The following is a 26300-nucleotide window of genomic DNA, read 5'->3' as shown; positions in this document are numbered from 1 at the left end:
TACAAAGAAGTGTGGTCGCACATATATGACGTCGTCCGCGGAGGGATCCCAGCTTGTCAGAACCATGGTCAGAGCGTTGAGAGGCAGTGAACAGCAGAGGTCTAACGTTAGCTCAGCAGCACACTAGGACAGAGAGACATTCAACAGAGAAGACGTTTTGCGGTGAACATTTCTGAAAGCAAATGTTAACTTTCGGATAGTACAGTTTGCTAGACTGTCTAGCGTTTCGGGGGGCTAGCTTTCAGTTGACTCACTGGTGTTCTGCGGTGGAAATAGCAAAAATGTCGTCTCCAAGTCCGGGTAAAAGGCGAATGGATACCGATGTGGTGAAACTGTATCCTTTTCTGGACATAAACAACAGTCTCTCAATCGCTGTCTGCTAGTCAGCTATGTCAGAATGTATGTGGAAATGTAATATGAGCTACCCCTATTTATTAACGCTGCTTGGTTTAGCTTAGTAACCTAACGCAGATAGAGCGTTCATTGTGAATGACTGGTGTTTTGTGTAAACAACATTTTGCTAGCAAAGCCAAGTGTTAGCTATTTCTGTCCTGCGAACCTCCAGTCGCTTATCGGGACAGCTGTATTAGATAATCTGATCGGTCCTTACAGCATTTTTCCAGCACTATATTTTCGTAAGATTCAGCTTTGTTGTCTAGCTTGCTGTCTATATTCGAAAATTACTGCAACAGCCGAACAGACGCTAACGTTATTCTCCTTTTCCAGGAATGTCTTTCATCTTGTTGCACCACTGGCAGCGGTAGACTATATTAAGCACCTTATGGCAATTTTGGTTTCTTTGTCCAGCCTGTTGTCAGGGGACTCAAGTCAAATTGCCTCTTTACACGTTGACACAGGAGCTTGTTTACATAACGTAAGGCTAACGTCAACTGAAAATGTCTTTTGTTCTACACTCGTAAATACGTTGACGTTATTGCAGCATGTGTAGCTTTCTGGGTCTAATTAGCTTTTGCTTTGTAACCCTACTAATGTTTTTCCAACTGTGTTATTGCATCTGTCACTTGAAATGTTACCTTGTAACGCTGCTGAGCTGGCTGGCTAGTCTGTTGGTTAATTTCAACATCAAAATGGCCACCTGATCTATGTGTCTCACTGTACTTCAGTGTCTGCAGGCAGATACATGGGAGGCAAACTTATATCATTTTAAAAATGGTTATAGTTGGTTGTTTTGTTAATATTGGAATTGGACTTGATCGTGGCAGCTGCTTGTTTAGTGGCACAGCAGGTGTCATGAGGCAGCAATCGTTTTCACTGTGGATAGCTTGAACTTTCAGGCAACATCTAGGGTGTTCTGTTTTTCCAAGTCTTTGTCACCATGTTTACTTTTGTAGTCCTGATGTATTTGTTTAACTTCAATTATGGCTGACAGAGGGAGCTCTAAAAAAATGAACCAAAACAACATATTTCCAGTCCATACAATGTTCTAGAAGAGTATGAAAAAAGTAGTTTTGTTTTTGTCCCAGCACAGTGGAAACCAGCTTAATGATTGGGTAGTCTGTTACTAGCCGGAAACCACCAGAGGGAGGGACTTAGAACAGCTGATGGGATGGCTGCAAAGCTTAGTCAAATATGGGGCTAGAAATGGGCTGGTCAAAATAAATCAAAAACAAGGGGAAGTTGTCTCAAAGGGAAAAGTTTGAAAGTCTTTTCAATTTGATCTTTTAAGTTTTAAACTGAATGCAAGAAATACTGTATTCTTAGTTCTTTTTGTATACATGTATATATATCTTTTCCTACTTATGCAATACTGATTCTACATTTCATAAGACACCCTGCCTCATACCGTCACATTAGAGTTGGAATATCACTAGCCCATACATTTGAAACATTTGGCTGCTTTATGTAAAAACACATCAACAAGAAGGCTTTTATCTAGTTCTTCTCAAGCTACAATTCTCTTGGCTTTTGGCCTGTTGCCTGAGGCATTTTGTTACGTCTGCTAGCTAGCAACAGTGCTTGTTTGAGCAAGTTATTGCTCCCCCCTCTCGACTCCACTTGTGTGTAGGCTGTGATGTGGTGTTGAGGCAGACAGAGCAAGAGTTTTTATGGATTGCAACACACACACACACACACTCACAACTTTGCAGTATTGGGGGTAGTACACCCCCTCTCCTCCTTGAGCTATTTCACTGACAGGCAAGAGCAGGTTTGCTGTATGCCACCTGCTCAATTCCATACAATGACCTGTGTGTGTGTGTGTGTGTGTGTGTGTGTGTGTGTGTGTGTGTGTGTGTGTGTGTGTGTGTGTGTGTGTGTGTGTGTGTGTGTTACAACACCATGGGTGAGCAGTGGTCAGCAAGTATTGAGAAAGACAGCTCTCTGTGTTTAAATGTAGGTCTACAGAATTGAGATTGACTGAGTGACATAGCACATGGGTTCACTGCCGACTGGGCTATCTTATTGGGTTGAGGTAAAAAGGGCTACCGGTCTGGGCAAAAGTCCCTTCCTTCTGTTTATGTCCCTAGAGCAAAACTAGCAGTAACAACCTCCTCTCTGTGCTCCCTATCACTGTGTCTCCCCCTGGTGAAACCAAAACCTGAAACTCGCACTGCCTTTTAGACCGGAGCAGCTTCTTTCTTACGGGCTGACACTGAGAGCCCCCACGCATTAATTTGCTTCGGCCACAGGAGAGCTGAGAATCTAGAACGGGGGGCATTAGGGAATTCATGAAAATGAATGTCAGAATGACCTCAGCATGTAGTATCACTGGATTTAAGCTTTGAGCTTTGTCCTAAGCCAAGCCAATGGATAGCAGCCTGCTTTTTGTGCCAAATGTACAGTCTGTGTGTTTGCATGCCAATAGCCTGAAATCTTTGAACTATTTAATGAGATAATAATGGAGAAGGCATTAGGTTTTGGCTTACACTGACTTTACATGTATCTTTATTTGTCCACTACTCCTTCACCCTCTCCTTTTCAAACTTATAGTCTTGAGTGTTTTCGCTTCAGGGATGGATGTTTTTTTTTTTTTTTATTGTCCAGTTCTTGCCAGGCTTTAGTCCTAAGCTAGCGTTATTCTTCAATGACCTGCCTGACCTTTGGCCACTGGCTATTCACCTTTGCTCTCGGACATGTTGCGTTAATTTTGGAACATGGTGTACTTGAACAAGAGTCTTAGCAGAGTGTGTCGTTTCAAAGAGGTTTACATTCAGCTTGTTGTGTGGGGTTGACTGCACATACTGTGTAGGTAGTTGTGCTATTATTTGCATGCATTCATCACTGGTCTCTGGCTTTACAAATGCTTTTAAGCAGTAAGCTGCTGGAATTTGAGCACAGGTAGATTACAAAAGACTAAGCCTATTGTGAATGCTAACACAAGCTCTTGTGGTGTCTGGGCCTATGGATTTTAATGCAGAGAATGGGACAGAAAAGAAAATGTGTGGATTATCTGTACTACAATTAATACACAGTCAAGAAAAATCTGAAGACAAATGTGTGTTTTTATAATTTTTCTGCCGTCACAATGTTTGCAAGGTTATCAGGTTTTTTTATGGAAATTTATTGATTTGTTTCCCACAACAAGGCTGTTGTGTGTAAGCTTGTCCTGCTGGTCTCCTTCGAAATTCCCACTTACACAAATCTATTTTATATTTTTTAAATATAACTAGACTGGTAACCTGGTAAAATCAATAATTTTTTCACATGGCCTTAGATAAACACACTGTACATACTATGTGGCATGAATGCTATGGAATTTAATAAGTAAAAAATATAGGCACCCTCCTAAAAGGCATAGACAAACTAACTAATGAATTCTTAACATCAAAGAGCAGAGTTTGAAAAATGTTGTCAAATCAGTAAACCTCACTTTGTTCAGCTCTTTGAAACTGCACTTCTTTAATCACTGCTGAGGCCATTCTTGTATTTATCTTCACAATAGCATGAAAACTTGAGGTGTACATTTGTTCATATAGGAAATGTCATTACCTCAAAGCAGATGTGAGGGCATTTTATATAAACTAAACTGCATCTCAGCTTGTGCTGTGCAACCTTTCGTTTGCTGCCGGAAGGTCTGAAAGTGATGGGATAGCAGTGCTGTGAAGCATGACCACCAATGAATTATGTTCAACACAGTAGTGGTGGAGTTGGGGGGGGCGGGTGTTGCATGCTTCATCAGCCCCAGTATCCGTCATGATAGCTGGCATCAATACTAGTATATATGGGTCTTTATCGTTTATCCCTAAATAAGCATCTTCACATGATTCAGGTATGTCATATTTTGTGTTTCATCACCGCTCAAGGTGAGTTTCAGGGGTCCAATTTTTTTCCTGGAAGTGACTGTTTAAGTAGCACTTGGCCTGCAGTAAGTCTGATTTATTCAGTTGTCCACAGTCGGGGGGTAGGCTTGTAGGGGCACTGTCCACCTCCTCCCTCTCTCCCTTCCTCACCACATCCTCCACCCTCCCTGAAAGGAATACCAATCCTGAGCTTTATCTGCCCTCCGCTTGGTGTTTCGGCCCCATTGTGCCCTTGTAACATGACATCCGGACAGCATCAGCAGCGGAGCCTTTTGTGTTTCCCGTTTACAGGAGCCCCTGTGACCTCCACCTCCCGCTGCTGGGTCAGACCAAGTCACACAGTCACAGGCAGCTAATCTGCACTCAGCGCTATTATTGCAGGACTGAACCAACTAGATGCAGTTTACTGTAGGGAAGGAGCCAGCAGTTTTCTGCCTGCTTCTGACTGAGAGATTGATTGAATGAATAGGAGCATGATGAACCCATGATGAGAATGGAGAACGCTCTGGTCTGGTGATCCTGTTCCATAAAATAACAATGTGCTTTGTTGTTATGGTGTAATAGAAGTTAAGAAAGTTACAGAAAACTTGCCCATAGTACCATTTTACATTACGCTGTCAGCAAAGAAAGCATACTGTAGGTATAAACTTATATTGTCAACAAAAACAGATGCTGCAATTTGATCATTGTTTAGAGGAGAATCTGTGTCTAGAGACAAGTGTTTACCTGAGCCATGTTTTTTTCCTCTACTTAGCCTTGCTTTGATAAGCATTGTTGACCCTGATGTTGAGTTATCACTTCCTAGTCCACGTTCATTGTGGCTTGAGGTTAATATGTAATCTGTAGTAACAAGCTCAAACACTGCCTTTTATGTTGGAAATTGCCCATCTACTGGGTATACTCAACCAGTCACAGTATGGAATTATGAAGGCTAAACTGAGATAACTATGGTGTCATTGAATCCTGGGAAAGCTTTACAACATCTGAAAATACAATACCTGCATTCAGATGGTTTTGTTTTGTATACAGTTAAACAGAGATTTATAATTTATGGTTCTCAGACTGGATTTTTGCATGTGACCAAAAATTGTCTTTCCAACTGATGTTTGACTGGTTCCTGTAATGCAACAGGAGCATTAAAAAAATAATGTAATTGCAGGATAAAAACATGTCTCTTCTTTGTTTGCTACAAAAGAGGGGAAACTTAGGCATACACTCATTCTTTAAGAGGTTCCCTAATCAAACTTCTTCTCTTTTTATTTTTCTTTGTTCATGAATAGACATAAATTAATGTTGTAAACTGAGGATGGGAGGAAACTGCCACAACCCCCTGCCTTCCCAGTCTAGTCAAGCCCCCCCCCCCCCCCCCCCACCTTGATTGACAGTCCTGTTTTTGGGGTTCGGGAGCAAGGCATCTCTGACAGTAGGAGATTGGAGGCCCTCACTGTTAATCCCACAGTGCAAACAGTGAAGCTTCCTGCACGCATGGCTGAGTTCTCTTAGAAAAACAGATGGACTGAAGTTCCTCTCTTTGTTTCGCATGATTTTTTTTTTCTGGGGAGCTGGGGAACTCTGCCTGCCTCTGCTGTTCACGTGCACTGCTCCTTTAATGTGGAAAATCAAAGGAGTGACGATAGGCTGGCTACATGTTTGATCATTATGTTGGCATATGTGCCTGTGGCACTGAATCCAGTTGTCTAAAATATATTTATATTACTGACTTCTTATTGTCTCAGCTAAAATAGCCTATGCATGAGGCAAACGAGGCCTTATCAAGAAAGTGCAACCTACACTATCCACACCCTATACATGGCATATCTGGCAATCTGCCTCTGCTCGTCCCTTGTCTGTATCAATTAGATAAAATTAGCCGTATGCCTGCATTTCACACTAAACTGAAATCCAGGTTTGCCCAAGTTGCAGTTTCTTCAACACGTCAGTGTTGAAATTCGGGATTCATCTGTTCCTTTATTTTGTCTGCACAACAGACAGCAAATCTTGTCTTATCTGTCAGTAGATTTGCTCATTAGACAGTTTCCTCAGATTCAGGTCATTGTACCTCCTGCCCTGGCTCAGTTTTGTGATCATTAACGATCATATTGTTTGTGTGTACACGCACGCAGCTCACACGTACGTGCATACACAGAGAGACTCTGTGCTATTGCTGTAAATAGACTGTTGATTTAGTGAAGGGCTGAGAGGAGGAGCAGCTGAGGGATTCACGTTAGATTGCAGTGGGTGGGCTCTCATCTCTCACCAGAGAAGACAAAGAACTTAGCCTGTGCAGTACTGTGCTGCTCCAGCTCTCATACAGGGAGGTAGCCATCAGCTAACACAGTATTTTTGATGCCTGTATCTCGTGGAAACCAAATCTGCAATGCAAAGCGATTATGATATTTGTGATTATCTGTGGAGCATTGAGCTGGGTGTTTTTGTTTTGTTGTGGTTCTTTGTTTAAAACAGCAGGCCTTTATATTGTTTCACAGCATGTGCTCTTTGTGTAACTGCAAAGATGCAAAGACAGCTTTTTATATTTATGTGAATTTTTAAAACTGTTACTGTAATGTTGGTTTAAAAGGTACATTCCAACATGTTTTCACCTCAGGGATGGATGGTATCTGTGTTTACATATGTAGGTTAATGTGATAATGTAGAGTAACTGGATAAAATGTACACAGATTCAACATATTAGACTACCTGTTACATAAGTATAGGTTTTATGTGGGCTGTTTTATTTTCTGTTAAGTCATATTTGCAGTTGGAGACATAATCCAAATATCATATCATATGTTAAATATGTCAAAATTCTAGATGTTGAACTTTACTTACCAAAGCAGAAATGAAACTGAGGTATTCACAGAGTTAATATACTTACCATTCACCATCCAGTGAGTGCAGCACTTAACAGCTACCAGATATTTACATGTGGATTTCAGTGAGTCAAGCCTATGGGGCCATATGTCCATTGATATGTAAAACTTGCTGCAAGGTTTTCTTTCGCAGAGGCCGCATATGCTGGCACCAGGCACTCCATCAGTATTTCAACACTTAATGTGTCAGAAGGAGCTAGATGCTTTGAGAACAGACAAGCCCAGCTTTGCTCAATAACACCATTCATTTAGATTCACAAACTAGTTTTCAGTACTTTAAGAGAGAATTCTGCTTTGTTTTTGTGCAACACATCAAAACCTGTGACCTGTCCAAAGCACAGCATGTTAACATGAAACTCACATTCATTGTTTTGCTCTTCAAACTTGAATGAAGGTTGGAAAAATCGCAGATAAGGAGATGTGATGATAGTGTTCATTGTTTAATTTTTCAGTTTCCTTAACTATTCTCCAGATAATAAGAGCAACTTTGAGGCAGTATTAGTAGCTGGCAAAGTTAAGAATGTTCAAATGTGTTGTTAATCAGGATTAAAGTTTGTCAGACATGTATTTGATTTCTTGTCAGAGATCAATAAAACTGGTGTGTTTTTAGTGATAAGCAGAGGTTAAAGTAAGTTAATGTGTCTCATGTCATGCTTGTAAAATTTTGACTTGGTAGCTGTGACCTGAAAATGTCCTGATCACCTCCGCTTAAATTTTAGTAAACGGAGTGAGCTTTAGTACAACTATTCTAGTCGAGTCTTTGAAGGATTAGGTCACTCCCTGTGCCTTTTAAGTTATTTCTGTTCCACATAGAACAATCACATGCTTAATTTGTTTACAAGTGAGTTGTAGTGCACGTTATTAAAACCTTAGTAGTGCAGATCCACCGAGTTAGAAGGGAGATCCCTTGTATCTCTTGTGAGATGTGGTTAGGAAAAGGGGAAGTGAGAACAGCTGGCAAAAGACCACAGGCCCTACCCACACACCTCCTTTCACTTATCAGTGCCTGCCAGGGCAGTCATGGACAAGCAGGACCCCATTGCCTCACAGGAGAGCTGAGAACAACCAGGCCACACTGACAATGATGAAACTTGACTCAGTTTCGTTGGCTGTTGCAGAACTCGTCTAAATCAGATTTGGGGCCGTGAATAACTCGCAGCATTACTTTTTAAGATTCCATTCCAGCGGAAGGTATCACACTTTCCGTCAAGCAAACATGCAAACACATTTAAGCTCCTTATTACTGGTGTACCTCTGGTCTACCATTGGCCACCACACATGTAAAGAACACTAAACTGACATTTGTGACCTTTGAGTTCCATCAAGCTGGTTTGATGATTAGCTAGTTTTCAGCTATACTCAAATTAAACAAGACTTCCTCATTTAGAATTGTGAAAATGAGTATCAAAGTGATTGTTTCTGTAATGTTTTTCTTCCACTTATTTTAGCATTTTGTCCATTATAGCTACTGTAGCTAAATTTACTTTTAATGGTTGATCAATGGCCTTTTAATGGTCGGTCTATCAATGGCTTACAATTGTGAATAAAATTTGTTGAGGCAGTAAGCAAATTGAAAAGAATAAAGTCGTTTTTACTAGACAATACAAGGAGCATAAAAGTTTAATATAAATGGTTTAGTGACAACTGAGTGGATATTAAAGAGGAACAAATTTGATTGATATTGCCAGATACTCATTATTGTGGTATCAGTATTGTAAATGGAAAATTTGCATCAAGGTCTGGTTGAATGGGAGCTGTTATTTTTGTCCCCCTTCAGCTCAACATGTATTCATAGGATTATCTATCCGCAGAGTTAATGAGCCGGGGGTTTGAGGGGGTTTCTGACAGTTGGAATGATTCAGTCAGGCTCCAAATCTGTATTAAAATTGAGTTGGGAGAGTCTGACATAATGAGTAATAAAAGAAAGTAAACAGCTAGGGGAAAATGTTAGCCTCAGTATGAGAGGGAGAGAGAGAGAGAGATTGAGGCAAAGAGTGGAGGAGTGGGTCAGTAGGGTTGGCTGGTGCTGGCTGCAGGGGAGAACGGTGTTTGTTTGGTTTTGAGCTGATTAAATCACACTCTCACAGCAACACCCTGCCTATCACTCGCTCTGCCTTCTGTGGCAGGATGGTTGCTGTGCTACACTAGCTGCCTCTGTTTTCAGACCGCTGAGTGTAGTGGAGGTCACACAGTAATCCTGCTTGGCACGGTGCAGCACACTAATTCGTAGAAATCTATAGATAAAGGTGTATACTGGCAGAGACGGCATACAAGCAAACATTTTACACCTATGGTCACACACTTAGATTCATTTTCCTCTTTTTTCACTTTCAATATCAGAGAGTAGGCATTGAGCTCATTTTGGAAGGAAGAAGAAGGAACAGCTTTGTTGTTGGTGTAATGTTGGTATAGACTTTGTTGTCTGTTCCCTTATTGTCTTTCAGCTGTACAAAGCTGCTTTCTGTCACCGTTGTTTTTTTTTAGAAGTAGGTCTTCTTGTCTTTGTCTCTTGCAGGCAATGAATCCTAGCTTGTGCATTTCTTTTTGGTAGTTCTATAGTTTATAGGAAGCCTACCCTTGCTTACACGTTGAGGACAACTTATATATTTCCTGCCTTTCATCTGCAGTGCCTTTGATTGTATATTGTCGCCACAATGGGTGTGTGTGAGAGGAGAGAAAGCGAAAGAGAGGTTGCAGCCTTGAAGTTCCTCATCTCTGAATGAAGATGTACTTCTCAGACAAGTTACTCTCAGTGTTTTGTCATTTAAAACGGCTTAATTGACAAATTTATGTCATCCAATTCCTATGTATTTTAAAAAAATGCTCTCACACCATATTATTTATCCAAGGCCACACTACTGCTCAAGGCAAACAAAGACACCGTGCTGTCAGCATGCAGTTCACCTAATTTCAGTATGCGGCAAAGCATTTCACCTCCCTCAGACAGAGCTGTCTGAGGGAAATGACATGAGTGTTTGCTACCAAAGCAGGCTGATTTGTAGCATCTGTCTGTGGAATATAATTAGTATGCTTATGATATATAGATAAATTCTGCAATAAGACAGTTTTGGGGGGTTATAACATGTTAACATACACAGTAGTAGATGAGTTGTGCTGTATGCTAGATTGCTCTACTTCTGACATTCTTGTTTTTATAGAACCACTGCTTCTGTTTGTTCCTGCTTGGTTACAACCTCTTTTGTGTTGACAGATCATTTAGTGGTGAGGGTGTAGCACTGTATCTCTTTCAAACTCAATTTTGAACAATTTTCAGTTGTTATTGGAAATGTTTTTGCTCCAAAAGCAACAGCCAATATATTAAACATGAAAAGCTGCCTTTTAAATCACAGTGAGTTGGTAAAGGTGTATCACAAGGCTCTTAACTTGGCCCCACTCTCTTTGTTATTTACCTCAATAATCTTCCTAGTATATTTCCAATGCATTAATCCTTTTCTAAATTTTTTAACAGATGACAGTTTTATATAATGCTACAAGTCTACTCTACTCAAGTCTTATTTTACTACTCTTCGGAAATAAAACTGCTCAGTACAAAATTGTATATTAACCTCTCTAAAAATAGGTTTATTTTCTAGAAAAATCTTCTAATGTCGACAAGTCAATTGCAACTTCGATGGATATTCATATAGTACATACTCACTACATGCACCAGGGAATTTAGAATCACAAAACTCTCAACTAACACCTAAATTAAAAAGCTATTAATAGCTGTTCTCGGTAAAGTCATATCCAGAAATGTTTTTTTGTCTTTTGTGTCTGTGTACACACTCATCATCACTGGCCTGCAGTCCACAGCAATGATGTCATTCTGCCTGCAAGGCTAGATCAGCATTCACCAGGCTGAACTCTGTGTCTCATTATCTCTCCATCACTATCTCTCTGCCTCTCTTCTGGCATCATTCTTTCCATGTTTCTTTTACTTAAATCTTTAACAGCTCTCTCCGTCATCCTCTCATGCTCTCACTCACTCTCACTGTTTCAGCTCTCTGTTTAGTTGGCTGACCTTATTCTACCTTCTCTTTTTATGCTCTTCTTCCCTGCTGGCTTTTGGGGGTTACTGACTATTAGTGTCTTTCAGGCAGACTTCTTGGCTTTGCTTTCACAGTCTGAAATATAAGCAGTGTGTCTTATGTTGCGTTCACACAATACGTCTAACAGTCTTCTTGACTGGTCAGTACCATTAATAACTGAAAATTATGCATGGTGTACACTCTGTTATTCAGTAACGCCATGCTCTCCCCATGTTTTTGGGATTCTTTGATTTGTCTTTTCCTGTTATTTCAACCCAGTCTGCCCAGAAGCATTATACTTTCAATTTAAAAGGATTACTTGAAGCTGGAGGTGTCAGCAGGTGGTCAGAGTATTGAGTGCTGGGTTTTAAATAACCTGAACTGGTCTGTGGAGTCAGTGTGGTCTCTTCAGTACATGCCTAAGACATAAGGATGTACAATATTAGAAAAAAATGTTTTGTTAATTTTGTGCTAATATTGTCATTTTGAAGCTTGCTGGCACTTTTTGATTAATTTGTTTTTCCAGAAAACACAAAATGAGATAGAAAATAAAAAGTTACTGCTCAGAAATCCATTTTATTGTGTTCTGCGTGTACTGGTTAATTCTGGATTTTTAAAACATATTACATCACCCTGATGATGAAAGAAAAGTGTGGGGTTTTCCTTCCGTTCCTCTCCTCAAAAGAAAGATGACAGAAGCAGGGAAGTGCTTTGAAAGCAGCCGGTGCCTCCCCCTTTACCAGATCAACAACTTCTGCGTCCAAAGAGGGAGACACTGGAGCATAGTTGACACCGCATTGTTTGACAGAGTGCCGTTTATGATTCACCGCAACGTTTGTTTTCCATACTCAGGAAGAGGCTGGTCAGGATGGGATATTTTGATCCTGGGTCAGACAGGGATAGAGGCCTGAATGGACCAGTAGGAAAACAAGACATGTCTAGACCGCAACCGTAAATGCTATATACTGCATATTTTTACACTTAAGCATTTCTATGTGCTTTATAAAGTTAAAAATCAGGTTAACATTGAGCTTAGTACTTGGATAAACTCTAAAACATTTTATTGAGGCTTAATTGGTAGTCTGAAAGTAGCTCTTTTAGACCTTTTTCTCTACACTGCATTTTCAACTGTCAGTGAGTGTTTCAAGACAGTATGTCATGTATGAAGGAAGTTTGGCAGTGAAACAGTGTTGTTTACTCAGGAGACGGTGTTGCTGTTACAGTTCAGGGCCTTCAGGGTTGAGGATGTGTGTATGTGTATGTTCTTCTGGATTGATTGGGCTTTGTGTATCAGATTATATGTGTGTGTAAAAGGATATTGACCCGGTGCTGTCCACAGATTATGACTTATCTATACTAATCCAAGGTGGGGGGATGGACGGAGGCGTAATGCTGAGGATGGGGAAACAAGTAGATGCATAACCTTGATGAAAACACTTTTGGTAGTTCAGTTAATTGTGCTTGAACCAGTTGAATCTTTGTTGGGTAATGCGTGTGTTTACAGGCACATTAATATACAGAATATACCAAATATCCTGTCCTATTTACTGTACGTGGATTGCTCAGTAACTACTTTCAGGCTAGACTTTTTATATTCAGGATATAGGTTAAGGTCATTGTTGGTTTGGTTACAGTGTTTGTTACAGTACACTCTTTAACCCAGTTGCTTTCTTCCTTTCATGCCAGCTAAGGTGAAACCTATTTCCCTTCCCTTTGGCGAATGCAATGTATCATGTCACCATTATTGAAGAACAAACAAAAAGACACTGCGGCTCATAGTTAATTGGTACGTGTCCTGCCTATCCAGTTTTGTGACCGTCCACTTATCTGACTCTTTCTGTTTGGCCAGCTGAATGGCTGCCTGTCACCTATACTCCCAATCCTCTTTCCACCAGTTGGGAGTTTACAAGCTCTACTAGGAACTCCCTCATGTTTTAACAGACCTGCCAAACTCCTTCATAGTGGGATGGAGTTGTTGTCGACAGGGACTCGAAGTTATTTACTGGGTGGAAGGAATGAGTGCTCAGAGTCTTTGGCCTCTCTGTTTGAAACAAGAGGCCAGTGGGTTATGCCATTGTGTCATGATGACATGGAAGATTTCAAGAAACCAATTAATTAACTATTGATAAATTAATAGTTTTGGGATTGGCAAATAAGAGGACATGGGTAGAGTCGTGAAGTTGACATCAAATCCAGAGATTATTCTGTAAGATAAAGAGTATCTTTATGTCTTTTGTATTTGTTGCTGCCATGTTTACTGTTAGAACTGGATGCGCTTATTTGTGACTCTTGACTGCACTTAAATTTGCTCACAAGTGATTTGTGTGTGTGTTTGTGTATGTGTAACTTGTGTTCAAGTCATTATCATGTGAGTGTAACAGAATGTGAGAAGTCAGACGGTGCAATATGAGCTACTCCGTTTACCTACCTCCTCCTTCTCTCACATGATCTCACTATGGTCACATGAATATGTACAGATCACTAAGAACCCGACCACTGCAGATCTGCCTGCTTGTAATTTTGGTGTTTTGTGGAGTAGAGTAAACTCATATCAGTATCCTGTGAACATTTCCTCATACAGTTATGTGTCAACTAAATGTGTAAAAGGTCTCACTGACTCACAGCTGGACCACTTTTTCTCTTGCATCTCAGTCACTACGGTCAGTGTCTATTAGCCTGCTGCATAATCAGGGTTGATTCAACCCCATTAATAGCTTTTTCCCCCCACCCTGCCTCACTGCTGTCTTCCATAACATAACACTCACAGTCCATACCATCCCCCTACTCGGCATCGCTGCCCTTCTATCATGTGGTCATACACACATTCACTCACACACTAGTGGTTTCACTACTGGTTAGATGCATAGATGTCCTTACATGAAGGGCAGAAGTGGGTGAACTGTAGAATATGAACAGAAGGCATGCATTTATTTATGAATGTACCATAACAGGGGAGAAGTGTTTCTTTAAGTGCTGGAGTCTCCCTATGGCACGTGGGCTAGTTGTTGTTTGCGCTCATGCTGTTAGTGGTTATTCGCTCTGCCTCGGACTTTGCATCAGAGAGCCTCAGAATGGCTTCTTGACTTCCAACAGTCAGAACAGAGAGGTTCCTCTTCTGTCTGACAATGACACATTTCCTTGCCGAAGCCAGGGATTCAGTCTGTTCTTCGCAGACTCAACCAGAGCTTAAAATAACCTCCAGTTTGATTTAACCCTTTGGGGGTCAGTGCTACTGCTAATGGGATACACACTCAGTCAGGATTGACAAGCCAGCTGCTACTATGTGGCATGGAAAACTGATTTTTAAGCCATCTCTTGTACCTTTTGTCTCCGAAGTGTTCTTGCCTGTCTTCTATTCTTGTTTTGTGATCATTTTCCTCTTTCTGTGACACGTGATTATTTGTTCTCTAAGTTTCTCTCTGCTTCAGTCTGATTTCCTGTACCTATTTCCTCTGCTTATATGAAAGAAAAATATTTTTTCCATAATGAATTTGTGTTAGAATGGGGATCAGAAATAATCAGAGTGAGTGTCATTACAGAATATCCAATTTGCCATATGATACAATGAATAAAAATACACTAATGTACTGTAGGGCTTGTTATTTCTGTAATTATGTCAATAAGTGGAGTTGTAGAGGCAAACACTGGGTGCTTATTTTCTCTTCGCCAACCGTAATAAACCTCTCCTGTGGCTGACGATTTGAGGAAACACTGCTTTTTCTAAATCTCAGCTGCTGTATAGGTTTGAAGTTAAATTAGAAGGACGCTTAAGTAACAACAAGTTATAAAAAAAAAAAATGACTGGTTGGCCAAATTGTTTCTAAGAATATGTGTCATGAGCAAGTCTGGTGTTATCACTTACTGGCACTGTAGTCGACAGAAAAGCATTTGTACATTTAAATAACAACCAAAACTACATCATCTGCAGTCTGAGATGATTAGATTCAGGCTACAAATGAAATGGTCAGACATACATAGTACCGTAATAATGAAAGTTAAGTTCTTCAACTGCAAAGAAGTCTTACACAACTACGTAAGATTACATGAGAAAAGTATTGAGTATCTCAATTGAGTAACTTGTATATGTTGACATACTTCGTCAGAAAGCCTCTCTGTCATTGTCTGGGTTATGTCGGTATTTGCAGACATAATTTAATCTGAAGGTGGTGTTAGTCATCCCCACCAACGTTAAGTATAGAGAAGAGAACTACATGTACGTAAAACTGATGTTTTGATTGATTTCAGATAGTAGATTCTATCAAAAGCTTAATACTTTCATAATAACATGTATGTTTTAATTTAATACTGCACTTACAGGCAAGGCAGAGATTACACTGGGTTTTGTTAGCAGTATACAGGATATCTGCAGGTCTTGAAAAGACTTAGTCTTGGTTTCCTAAAAGACCTGAGAAGTTGTTAAAAATGTACAAGAGTCTTCAAAAAAGTAGGAATGATTTTCATATACTGCAGGGAAGTACTGGAAAAAATGTGATATAATAAAAAGAATTCTTGGCCATATCATCCTCGCTGGTTTTCCATCATACTTTAATACTTTGTACGATATGATTGAGAAAGAAGTTTTAGTTTTAGATTGCTTTATATGTAGCATTAAAGAGGTCTTAAAGAGTCTTTCTAGCTCAGTGAATCCTGCAGACACCCTGGTATGGGTGGTAATATAAACTTGTAGAAGCGCAGAGCTTCTTGAAGAAGACAGACCCCTCTCTGTAGGGACTTGTGCTTTATTTCCAAGAGGGCTATTAGAGAGTGACAGGTGGAAGGAGGCCTGCATTGCTTCGGAGGGATTGTCAGCGCGTGTATGAGTGTGCATGACTTTTCTGTTTCTTAAACTCAACAAATTGGCATGTAGCTATCGATTTTTACCGAAACTGTTTCTCCAGGAGTAGGGGTCAGAACTGAATCCAAGTGTAATTTTCCTGCATTGATTTGTTTTCATTATCTGTCAGAAGCTATAATTCCTTGTTAGTCTTCATAACTCTGTACGATATCAAAGAATGATGTAGGATCAGAGAGAAGGAAGAGGTCAGATTCTTCTTGTGTCATCTTTCTCACAACAATAGGGATAGGGAAGGACAGGTAGGCCTAATAGTTTGTGACCCCAAAGCATATTCAGTAATTGTTAGTCATTTTATTTCCACAGGTTGTGTGTTATTTATGTGTGTGTGTGTGTGGTCATGTGGAGCTGTTGTCCTTAACCGCCTTCCAGCATCGAGAGCAAACATGAAGTCACCATCCTCAGCGGACTCAATGAATTTGTAGTGAAGTTTTTCGGACCACAAGGAAGTAAGTGTTTCTCTTTTTCTGGTTTACCAAAAAGATTATTTTTTGACTTGCTGAATGAATCCTTGTTGGGCTAATTAGTGTGTCCCAGAAAGTGGCCCTAGGGTCTAGTGTGTGTTCGCCCAGGTTCTAAAAACGTGAAACGAATTATAAAAAAAAAATGTGTGTTTGCCAGTAGTCCACTTGGGACCTTAAATGCTCTACAATTTACAGTCCTTCCTTAACCAAACACTTAGCATTTTTAGGACTGGTTGTAAAAAAAAAACAGATAAACTGTTAAAATGAATAATCTGATGTGCATGAAGTGACAATAAATGTTGTCCTGAGGGCAGCCAGCAAAGGAATCAGTCATTCTCCTGTTTGGAACATGAAGAGAGGTTTGTCACAGTAGGCCAGGAATGTAAAACGGATTGAAACCAGGCTCGAGGCCACGAAGTGTGAAACGGAGACTAGCCAGGCATTTGGATGAGGAGAGCAAGCCTCTTCAGCAGGAAGCACTTCTTTCTTAGACTTTTTTCGCAACATCTGTCGCTCTAAAAACCGCTGCCACTTATGCATCACCAAAGAGAGGAAGTGGGTGTTTTGACCCTGTTTGTGATGCCTTGAAACTATGCTAGATGAAATGGTATGGGTATGTGTGTACATGCTCACTGCTATTCATCCTCGACAAGCGTGGGGGGGGTTTTTTGTCATTAATGTGCTGTTCAGTTTTGGCACATGAGGGTCCTGTTACACACTGCTATTCTGGGGCAGAAACACACACACACACAATCTCATTCTCTTCCTCTTTGATGTTAGCGTATTATATGAAGTGATTTTTTTTTTTTTTTTTTTTTTTTTTTGAGGAAAATAATTCTCCTGGGGTGAAATACATTACTGCATAAAATAAAAGAAAAATGGCAGAGGGAAGTGGCATGTGTAGCTCATTTCTCTGCTGTGTTTCTGAGCAGATGAGAAAAGAGTGCAGAAAATTGATACAACCCCACAGCGTCTAAATCCATCGGCGTGCATGAAGGATGGAACGAAAGTCTCTCTTCTGTCTTCCAACAGCGTCTTTTCATCATTTTTCTGTCTCCTCCTTACTTACAGCGCCGTACGAGGGAGGCGTGTGGAAGGTGCGAGTAGATCTTCCTGACAAATACCCTTTCAAATCGCCATCAATAGGTAGGAGCTCTGACTTCACATGCGGGATAACGAATTGTGAGAAATACGTTTCTTAAAGTCACTCCTCAACTGCTCTGCCTTTCTTTTTCAGGATTCATGAACAAGATTTTTCATCCCAACATTGATGAAGCGTAAGTTCACCACTCTCATGTGCTTGAAGTGTCAATGTTTTTCGATGGGTTTCTGTTACTTGAGACCATAATGGCGGTGTAGATTATTGGATTATTGATCCTTAACACTCATGTGAAGGCCTTGTGTATTAAAGCTCATCAAATGATGTTTGCTTGCTGTTATGTCATGTTGTAAACAGCTGGCTTGTCATATTGTAAACTAAAAACATTTGTGGAATTTATTCATATTTTTTAGTGTTTTCTATATTGATTTTTTTTTTATTTTTTCAAAGCAATGAAATAGTAAAAAAGATTAACTTATGTTGTGAATGTTTTATGTAATAACTTTTTATTTTTAGCCACCAATTTCAGCATAATCGGCTAAAATGCTTAGCAGCAAATCAAGCAAATTACAAACCTGGCCAAGCTCTTTGTTTCTCTGTGCCCATTAATCCACTGCTTAGAGGCAAGATCCTCTGAAGGACGTAGCCTATGAAGGTGGGTCCTTGGGATGACTGGAAGGACAGGCTAAACCTGTGCCTGCTCCCCAGATGAGACAGTCTAGCCTAACAAAGGCTGAAACTAATGGTGCATCTGGGCGGTCCTAAAGTCAGAAAGTTTTACGTTTAGCATTAGGAAACTGCTGACAAAGTTTAAGTACTAGTGGTAAACTAGTGGCAAATTTCATGATACCCATGTTTCCAGTACAAGTTGTTACATTTTAGTTCAACACACAGTAGACAACAGGCAAATAATGTATATGGTAAACTAAATATATTGATACAACTTTCATTTTCTGTGGTGACAACACATTTAGTCAGCTAACAAGAACAAACAGTGGTGTTTATATCAGGCTTTCGTTATTCAAATCTTGTAGGCACTTTTTCAAAGGTGAAGCTAAAGCAATGTATTTATGAGTGGCTAGCATTTTAAATGTAACTACCTGGTAAATCTGACCTGGTCATGTGATATTTTACAACTTTACGAGTTGACAAGACCCTCAATTAACTGCCAACTAAGCATATGGGTTACTGAGGGCTGAAACAGATATATCAGTGGTGTCCAATTTTGGGAGCCGCATTTCTCCTCTACATTTGAAAAAGGGACAAGCCTCGTTGTCAACTTATAGTGTATTAAATGCAGAAATGCTGACTTAAGAGGATCTAGCCTCTCCATAGGGACTGCCCCCCTCTCTCTCTCACCGCCCTTTGGCCTTGCCACTTTAACTCTGTTTTCTTCTCGGTTTCCCAGGTCAGGAACAGTGTGCTTAGATGTCATCAACCAGACATGGACAGCCCTTTATGGTGAGTGGCTCTGCTGCGTCGTATGTGTCCATATTAAGTTTCCTCACTGGGGTCTGTGTGATTATGTGTGAAGAACTTGACACAGTGCCATCAGCACCAAAAAGGTAGCTGCCAGCCCCCTCGCTAGCAACTGTGGGAGCATTAGGCAGTGGTGCAGAATTGTCCCTAATCTACTTACTGGGGGGAGAAGTGAACACTAATGAGGTAATACCCTCACCCAGCAAGGTCAGAACACATTCAACTTTGACAGGAATGATTTACAGTCTGTCAGCTGTGAGGGACAGGGACATGCTGACATACTCTCAATGGCAGTGATTGTACTTACTGTTTCTTACCGTCTCTCTCTCTGCTACTCTCCATGTCCCTGCGCCCCTCTCCATGTATATTTCCCCATTAATTTCTCATTACAGCCCCTCCAGCTAAGATAGCTGTTGAGCAATATAAATGGTTTTACAGTAATATCCTTAGCAGATGTTTCAGCATCACTCCCTATTTATTTTCACTGGTGTTCTGGATATGAATGTTAAAGCCCTAACTGGCTTTTAAGTAATTTCATTCAAAATGAACTCTGATGGAGTGATCTGAGTGGTATAAAAAAGGAACAGATTTTAGGTCATTGACGATAATCAAATGAGGTAACTTGCTCAGTTCTCCTTTTTAAATCAAGTCAGACCCTTTGGAGATTCACATTTGTGTAGCACCTTTGTTTGTACTTGTGTAAAATGCTGCAGATGTTGTAATGTGGAGTATTTGGGGAAAAGAAAATCAAGATTGGACATATACATGGAAAGAATAGGCTAATCAATCCAGCATTGTCTGTAATGAGCCTCTGCAAAAGGAAAGCAAACAAAAGCAGCTGATTAAATCATCAAAACATGATAATTCTGTACAATAGACTGTAGGAAGTGTTTGTTTTCCCAATTTGGATGGGCCCAGTGCTGACACCTAGTAGATAAGAGCTGAACTGCAGGTTTTCTGACTAGGCCTCAGCACTGAGAGAAAGATGAGGCCTGTTAGCAGAGAGCTAGTGAAAGGGATTAGTCTGCTTCAAGCCTCTGTGAAGCTGTCGAGCTGAGGATTTTACATTTATGGCCAATGCAGCTTTGATTATTTTTGTATGGTCATCAGTGACTGACATCCGTGTACATTGATTGTGACCTTCAGTGGTGCATTGTAACAGTTTTCATGTGGAACATTAACCGAGGCAGGTGTTTATATCAGACATAGAGAACCAAAAGTTTGGACACACTCTCTCATTCAAGTGAATGGCAAAGTGTGTTCAAACTTTTGACTGGTACTGTATGATTGTCAAAACATTAGGTGAGCGTTAGTTTCTCCATCAAGTCTCCTCAGATTAATGGTTACATTTCAGAGAAGCCTGGATTATATTATCTAATTACATGTTTCTTTCAATTGGTAAAGTTTTACTTGGTCGTCTCCCTCCCCAGATCTGACCAACATCTTTGAGTCGTTCCTGCCGCAGCTGCTGGCTTACCCAAACCCCATTGACCCTTTGAATGGAGACGCAGCTGCCATGTACCTTCACCGGCCAGAGGAGTACAAGCAGAAAATCAAAGGTTCAGTTTAATTTTTTTTTTAAATCTGTGGGGTGTAGACCCCAGGTATCTTAGATTCTTAATTACACACCTGGAAAAAGTTGTTTTTCCAAATTTATTATCTAACAAAAAAAAAAAATGTCCTCCTGAGAGTTTTGGCTATGTTTGACCACACTCTCCTCTTTGTTTTTCCCCTCCACAGAGTACATCCAGAAATATGCAACAGAGGAGGCTCTGAAGGAGCAGGAGGAGGGGGCTGGTGACTCTTCATCTGAAAGCTCCATGTCTGATTTCTCAGAAGACGAGGCCCAGGACATGGAGTTGTAGTGAAAGGAGGGCTCCCCCATCCCGCCCCCTCCTTTAACCCCCACAGAGACTATATTTGATTTCCTAACCATGAGAAAGCAGACTTATAATATTCATATTTAAACAAGTTGATTTTTTTATTATTATTATTATTACTACTAAACAAGGATTTTTATGGATATCTAGCCTTTGGTGTGTTTGACAGACACCCCTCCCATTCTGTAGCTGTTTCTCCCCACACAGATGTCGCGATTGCTTTCATATTCTCTCCCTGTCATCTCTGCATTTTTAAAAGTGTGTCATGTAGTCATAGCCAGAAAAAAATCCCCCCCTCCCCTCCCCTCCCGTGATCTGCTCATTTCTTTTTTCAAATTTCACTTTTTAAAATATAACTTTCGAGTTTGACCTGAATTCTATTTTTTTTGTCTTTTTTCCATGATACCAATTGATTCTGACCAATGATTTTTTTTTTATAGCTCCACTATAGAGCTGCTTGGGTCTTGCTTGCCTGGGTGCACAGCTCTCAAATATCATCCTGTAGTCAAGACAGTATTTATTAAGATGCACAAAGACAGACGCTATCTGATTATACTTAACATTAAAATTAAAAAAAGTGTAGTGCCAATAGACAGACTAAATTCTGCCTAAGCATATCTTTTTCAACATATTGATTGAGGCATGTCGGGAAAAAAACAACCTTTCTTTCTTTCTCAGTTCGGATGCTATCTTGGCTGTTACTGAACTTTTTGTTACTCTTTGTCGACCTGCTGCAGCTGCCTGTCAATGTGTGCCGCTGTGCAGTACAAGATAAATACTGAACAAGGGTCAAGCCTTAGGGAAAACATATATATATACACATGTCTTATTAAGGAGTGAGTGACAATGTGGTGAAAAAGACATATGTCGGGTGCTATGAGTGTTGATCTGTTGGGACGTACACTAGTTGCATAGACTGTACTGAGGAGATGTGCACTAAGGCAATGAAGATGGCTCCATTATGAGGCATTTGTGGAGATTCTGGTCAGACTCAGTTGGTATTATGGGAACTGAAAATAGACCAGAGCTACTCTTTAACCATCTGACTATATGGATTTAATAATTCATGCAGCTTACACTGGTTTTTCTGTCAGGAGGCACCTTGAAACACAGGTACCGAACAGTCTCATTTAGCAGGATGCCACTATGTTACAATCATCTATACTCCTGCTATTAAACAAAAAAATGTATCCTCATTATTAACAACCCTCCTGGCAGAGTGTTGACATCACCTATTCAGGTGAATTTAGGAAACCAGTGCCAAACTCTGATTTACTTTTAGTGAAAAGAAATAAACACAGTCATATGGTTATTGAGTGGATCTGAGTGAGAATGAAGAGTGATATGTGGAGCTAGATTCAGGTTAGTGTTGTATCGGTCCTCCTTACATTCCGCTGTTACCTGGAGTTCACTCCAATGCATGCCCCTTCATATTGGTCTGACCTGTGGTATTTACACCAACTGCATCGACTGGACTCTGCCTACCAGAATTGCTATTTGGATTACTAGTTTGAAGATTACGAAATAGGACCCGATATATGACATTTAGGCTTGTAGCAATTTTTATTGAGGGGAATTAATTTGCCATTGATTTCATATGTACAGATTTGACTTCTTAAAAAAAAAAAAACAACCTCTGGTGTCATTCATCGTTGATTCAATGTGGCAGGTGAAGATGTAAATCCACGATGAGTGGAAAGAGATTGCAATCGCAGCTTTTTTTTTTTTTTTTGACTGTTTTGCCTACTTTATTTCTTGTATTTCTCACTTTTTGCCCGATGGGGGGGTCAACACGTTTGGATTTTTTTTTTTTTTTTTTTTTTTTTGTGTACAGCATCTACCTTGTACAGTGATAAAGACACCTCTCTGTAGCCTCATGAAAAGTCAGTGTTGAACCCGAAACACTGAGCGAGTGTTGCTTTGTCGAGGCGAATATGGCAGTCAAACTACCTAGACAACCTTGAAATGTATTCACTTCAGAGATTGCAGTAAAAAAAAAAAAATCACTGGTTGCTTTGTGGCAGATTGTGGATTCCCAAAAGGGAGATTCACAGCTGAATCATAGTGGGGGAACCACCTTTTCACCTCTGATCTCAACTCCCCCCCCCCTCTCTTCTGTGCCTCATCACAAAAGGAAGATGACCATTGAGGAAGTCCCCTAAAACCATGTTTCCAAAAAAAAGCCATGAAGGTGGAAGAATAACTAGAAAAGCACATTTTTACTCACCATACTTTTCTTCACCTCTTCCTGCAATTTGATCCCGTATCACATTTGTGATTTCACATCCAAATTTTCACTCTGTTGCAGAGTAAGGGGAATTACCCAGGGCTGAGTGGCATTGGGTTTCTTTGAGCTAATGTAGGGTTGTTAGACTTTTATGGCTCAGGTTTGAAATACATGAGTTTGGTTGTATCTTGCATAGTGATTAACATTTTGCACCCAAAAAGGTATTGAAAGGATGGAAATCATGCTAATATTTGTTGAACTGTGTTTTTGACATGTCAGGATAGTTAGTTTTGCTGGGTGGTGACTTCAACTAAACAACATATGCTATATGGCTGTATTACAGATAGACTTAGCTAGTTTGGTATACTTACCTGATAAAGCATTCATTGCTCATCTGACTTTTAGTTAGTGTCTGTTGTGTGATAATATGTAAGATACTCCATAGACATGCCTACTTGTCCTCCTCCTGCAGATTCAGAGTTGTACAGATGAGTGTGAGTGATTTCAAACTAGGGTGACGTTTGACTTGTAGAGAGCCTGATAGATCTAACTGTACAGAAATCAAAAGTGTGGTTCAGCCCTTGACAAGAGATTGGATTTTCTACAAAGGCCATGATTTCAAACACAATTCTGTGCCCATGATTATCACCACGTTTGAATTCAGATTTAAAACCGAGACACGTCCTTGGTTTGTTTTTAATTTCCAATGTTTATCAGAAGAGTTTGACTGTTTAAAGCTATGAGATAATAATTTCTCTCTCATCCAGCTCGGGGGAAGTTTCAGATGTTAGCTCGGGGTTAGCTTCCAGCAGAATGCAGCCATTTTTAATTGGAGCAGAGTTAACTTGTGTGATATTTGACATGTTCTAGGCAGTATAAAGCTATGTGAATGTTTTACATGTGTTCGGAGTGGCTGTGGTGAAGTTTGTGATCCACATCCAATCAAACAGAACAAACTTGCAAAGCTGTATACAGATTCCCTGTCTCACACTTGAGTTTTCTCCCTAAGCTGCCTATAAATGTGTATTTATTCCTTAAAGAGACCTCTTTTTTTTTTTTTTTCTTTTTGTTTGTTTTTAATCTTAATCATCAAGCACCACTGTTGTAAGTTATGGTTCGGATAAATAATCACACTGAGGAGAACTTTTTGTTTTAAGTAATCCAGATTGGAATAATTGTTTTACTTTACATCTGTGCAGTATTGTACTTGAGTGCTGAAAATACAGTATATCCCAGTTGAGAATTTTAATTTTAAAAAAAAAAGCACATTATGATGCAGTGGTGCAACAGGGAACTAATGATATTTTTGTCTTTTTCAAAAACACGACTCTTGTGTTAGGTGAAAATCATAGGTTTGGTTTTCAGCATTGTGCATCTGCTGGGCAATAAATTGATGATATACTCAGCTGTGGCCTGGTGTTGCTATGGTAAACATGACAACCATCTGATCTTTTCACTGGCCTCCTTTGTTCTTTTGTTACTCCCCAGACTTACTTCTTCAATGTCAAGAGGAATAATTACTGCCTTTGTGTTTCAGATTGTCTCTTAACTCGAGTCAAGAAATATCCTCAAACCAGTGAATGATAATACTTCCCATTGCAACTTGAATTATTTTTGAAAAAGTATGGAAATACCTGTTTGTTGTGCTTTTATTTAATTTCCTTTTGGCTTTTCCCCCTCCTCCTCTTCTGCTATACAACCACAGCGTTACAGATAATGTCTTAACCATCCAGAGTTTTAAACAGTGACTCCAAACAATTAGATTTCACACGATGGGACTGATGAGTCCCCACATTTCTAACTGCAGACCTGCAGAAAAAGTCCAGTCCAGAGCCATAGCCCTCCAACCGTACACGCACAGTCCCCCCACCTCACCCCCCCCACACCCTGCCGGACACAATAAGGATGAAGGGCCTCAGCGAAGTGAATGGACTGGCCTATCATTAATCCTTAGACAGGACATCCAGGGCTCATTCCCCATTTATGAGCACAGCTGCAAAGAGCCAGCACTCTGATCCTGTAATACCACCCCCCCCCCCACCCCCCCACCCTGTGTGTTTACCGTGTCTTCTCGTGCACTTGCATGCTTCTGGTGTGGAGTTGAGGCTCGCTTGGTGCACACCATCCCATTCTGTCTTGTGCTTGTGTGGATTTGTGCCCTGTGCTGGCCTACTGCTGCCATCAGGGGATTCAGCAGGCACACACAGCATGGAAAATAGCAGTTTTTTAAATAAAAAAAAAACAATGTATTTGGTACCTAGTGTGTGATACTTGAGGGTTAAGAAGTCAAAAGGTTTTTTGTTTTGTTTTCAAAAGTCCATCCTTGGTCTTATTTTCTTCGCCCTCACTTTGCCCTCCTTCTCTTGTTTTTTTCTTTGCATTGTGAAGTGGGCATGCTTGTCAAAAAGACAAATGCTCTCTATTAATAGGCTTATAACCTCATAAATAGTTGTGTATAAAATAAACTGTTATAACTTCTCTTTTTTAATAAAACATTCAATGTGTATAAATGCTCTTTGTGGCTGATGATTCTTATCTGTCTGTTTTGCATAAGAGGAACTTAATTTAACCTCCTGAGGTGCACTGTACTCCATGATCTGTTTTTACACTTTTTATGGAAGACATCAGGACTTTGCAGCAAAAAACATTAAAGAACACTATTATATTTGACATCTTAACACATTTAATATACATTGCAGGTTGCTTTCATAGAGATTTAATCCCAACTTCACAGAATTTAGAACCTGTGGATCCTTATCATCTGACAAATGTTTGTCTGAATCGCCGTTAAGTGATTCTATGGTGCATTTTTCTCTGTTAGTGAGGTGATTTAGAGATATCCTGATGTCCTCTGCACCTATTTTTGGTGAACAAAACTATTACAGTCCTCTAAAACTCACTTAGAATATTCTCTTATAAAATAAATCAGCAGATTCATGTGAAAACTGATGAATTACATTTCAACACACAGCTCTTTCTTGCAGCTTTTTTTTTTAAATATAGAGCTTGATTGAATGAATTTTGAAGATCCACATTACAACTGTGATATACGTTATATACATTTTACATTTTTATATACTGGGAAAATTGCACAGCCCACCCAAATACTAGGCTAGTATACATTCACATAATACTTAATACA

The 26300-nt window shown here is 40.0% G+C and overlaps 1 protein-coding gene across 1 annotated transcript; it reads left to right on the top strand.

The window, feature by feature from the left end:
- The first annotated feature begins 40 nt into the window (after nt 1–40).
- ube2h (ubiquitin-conjugating enzyme E2H (UBC8 homolog, yeast)) lies at nt 41–25668 on the top strand. Its single transcript, XM_044342665.1, has 7 exons — nt 41–334; nt 16382–16458; nt 17545–17619; nt 17711–17750; nt 18981–19033; nt 20482–20610; nt 20792–25668. The coding sequence occupies exons 1-7, from the start codon at nt 282–284 to the stop codon at nt 20914–20916; spliced, it is 552 nt and encodes a 183-aa protein (XP_044198600.1). The 5' UTR covers nt 41–281; the 3' UTR covers nt 20917–25668.
- The last annotated feature ends 632 nt before the right edge of the window (nt 25669–26300 follow it).

The sequence above is a fragment of the Thunnus albacares genome, chromosome 23 (assembly GCF_914725855.1).
Source record: "Thunnus albacares chromosome 23, fThuAlb1.1, whole genome shotgun sequence".
Classification (NCBI taxonomy): domain Eukaryota; kingdom Metazoa; phylum Chordata; class Actinopteri; order Scombriformes; family Scombridae; genus Thunnus; species Thunnus albacares.
The sequence above is the reverse complement of the archived record's forward strand: the minus strand, read 5'-3'. Positions and strand labels throughout refer to the sequence as shown.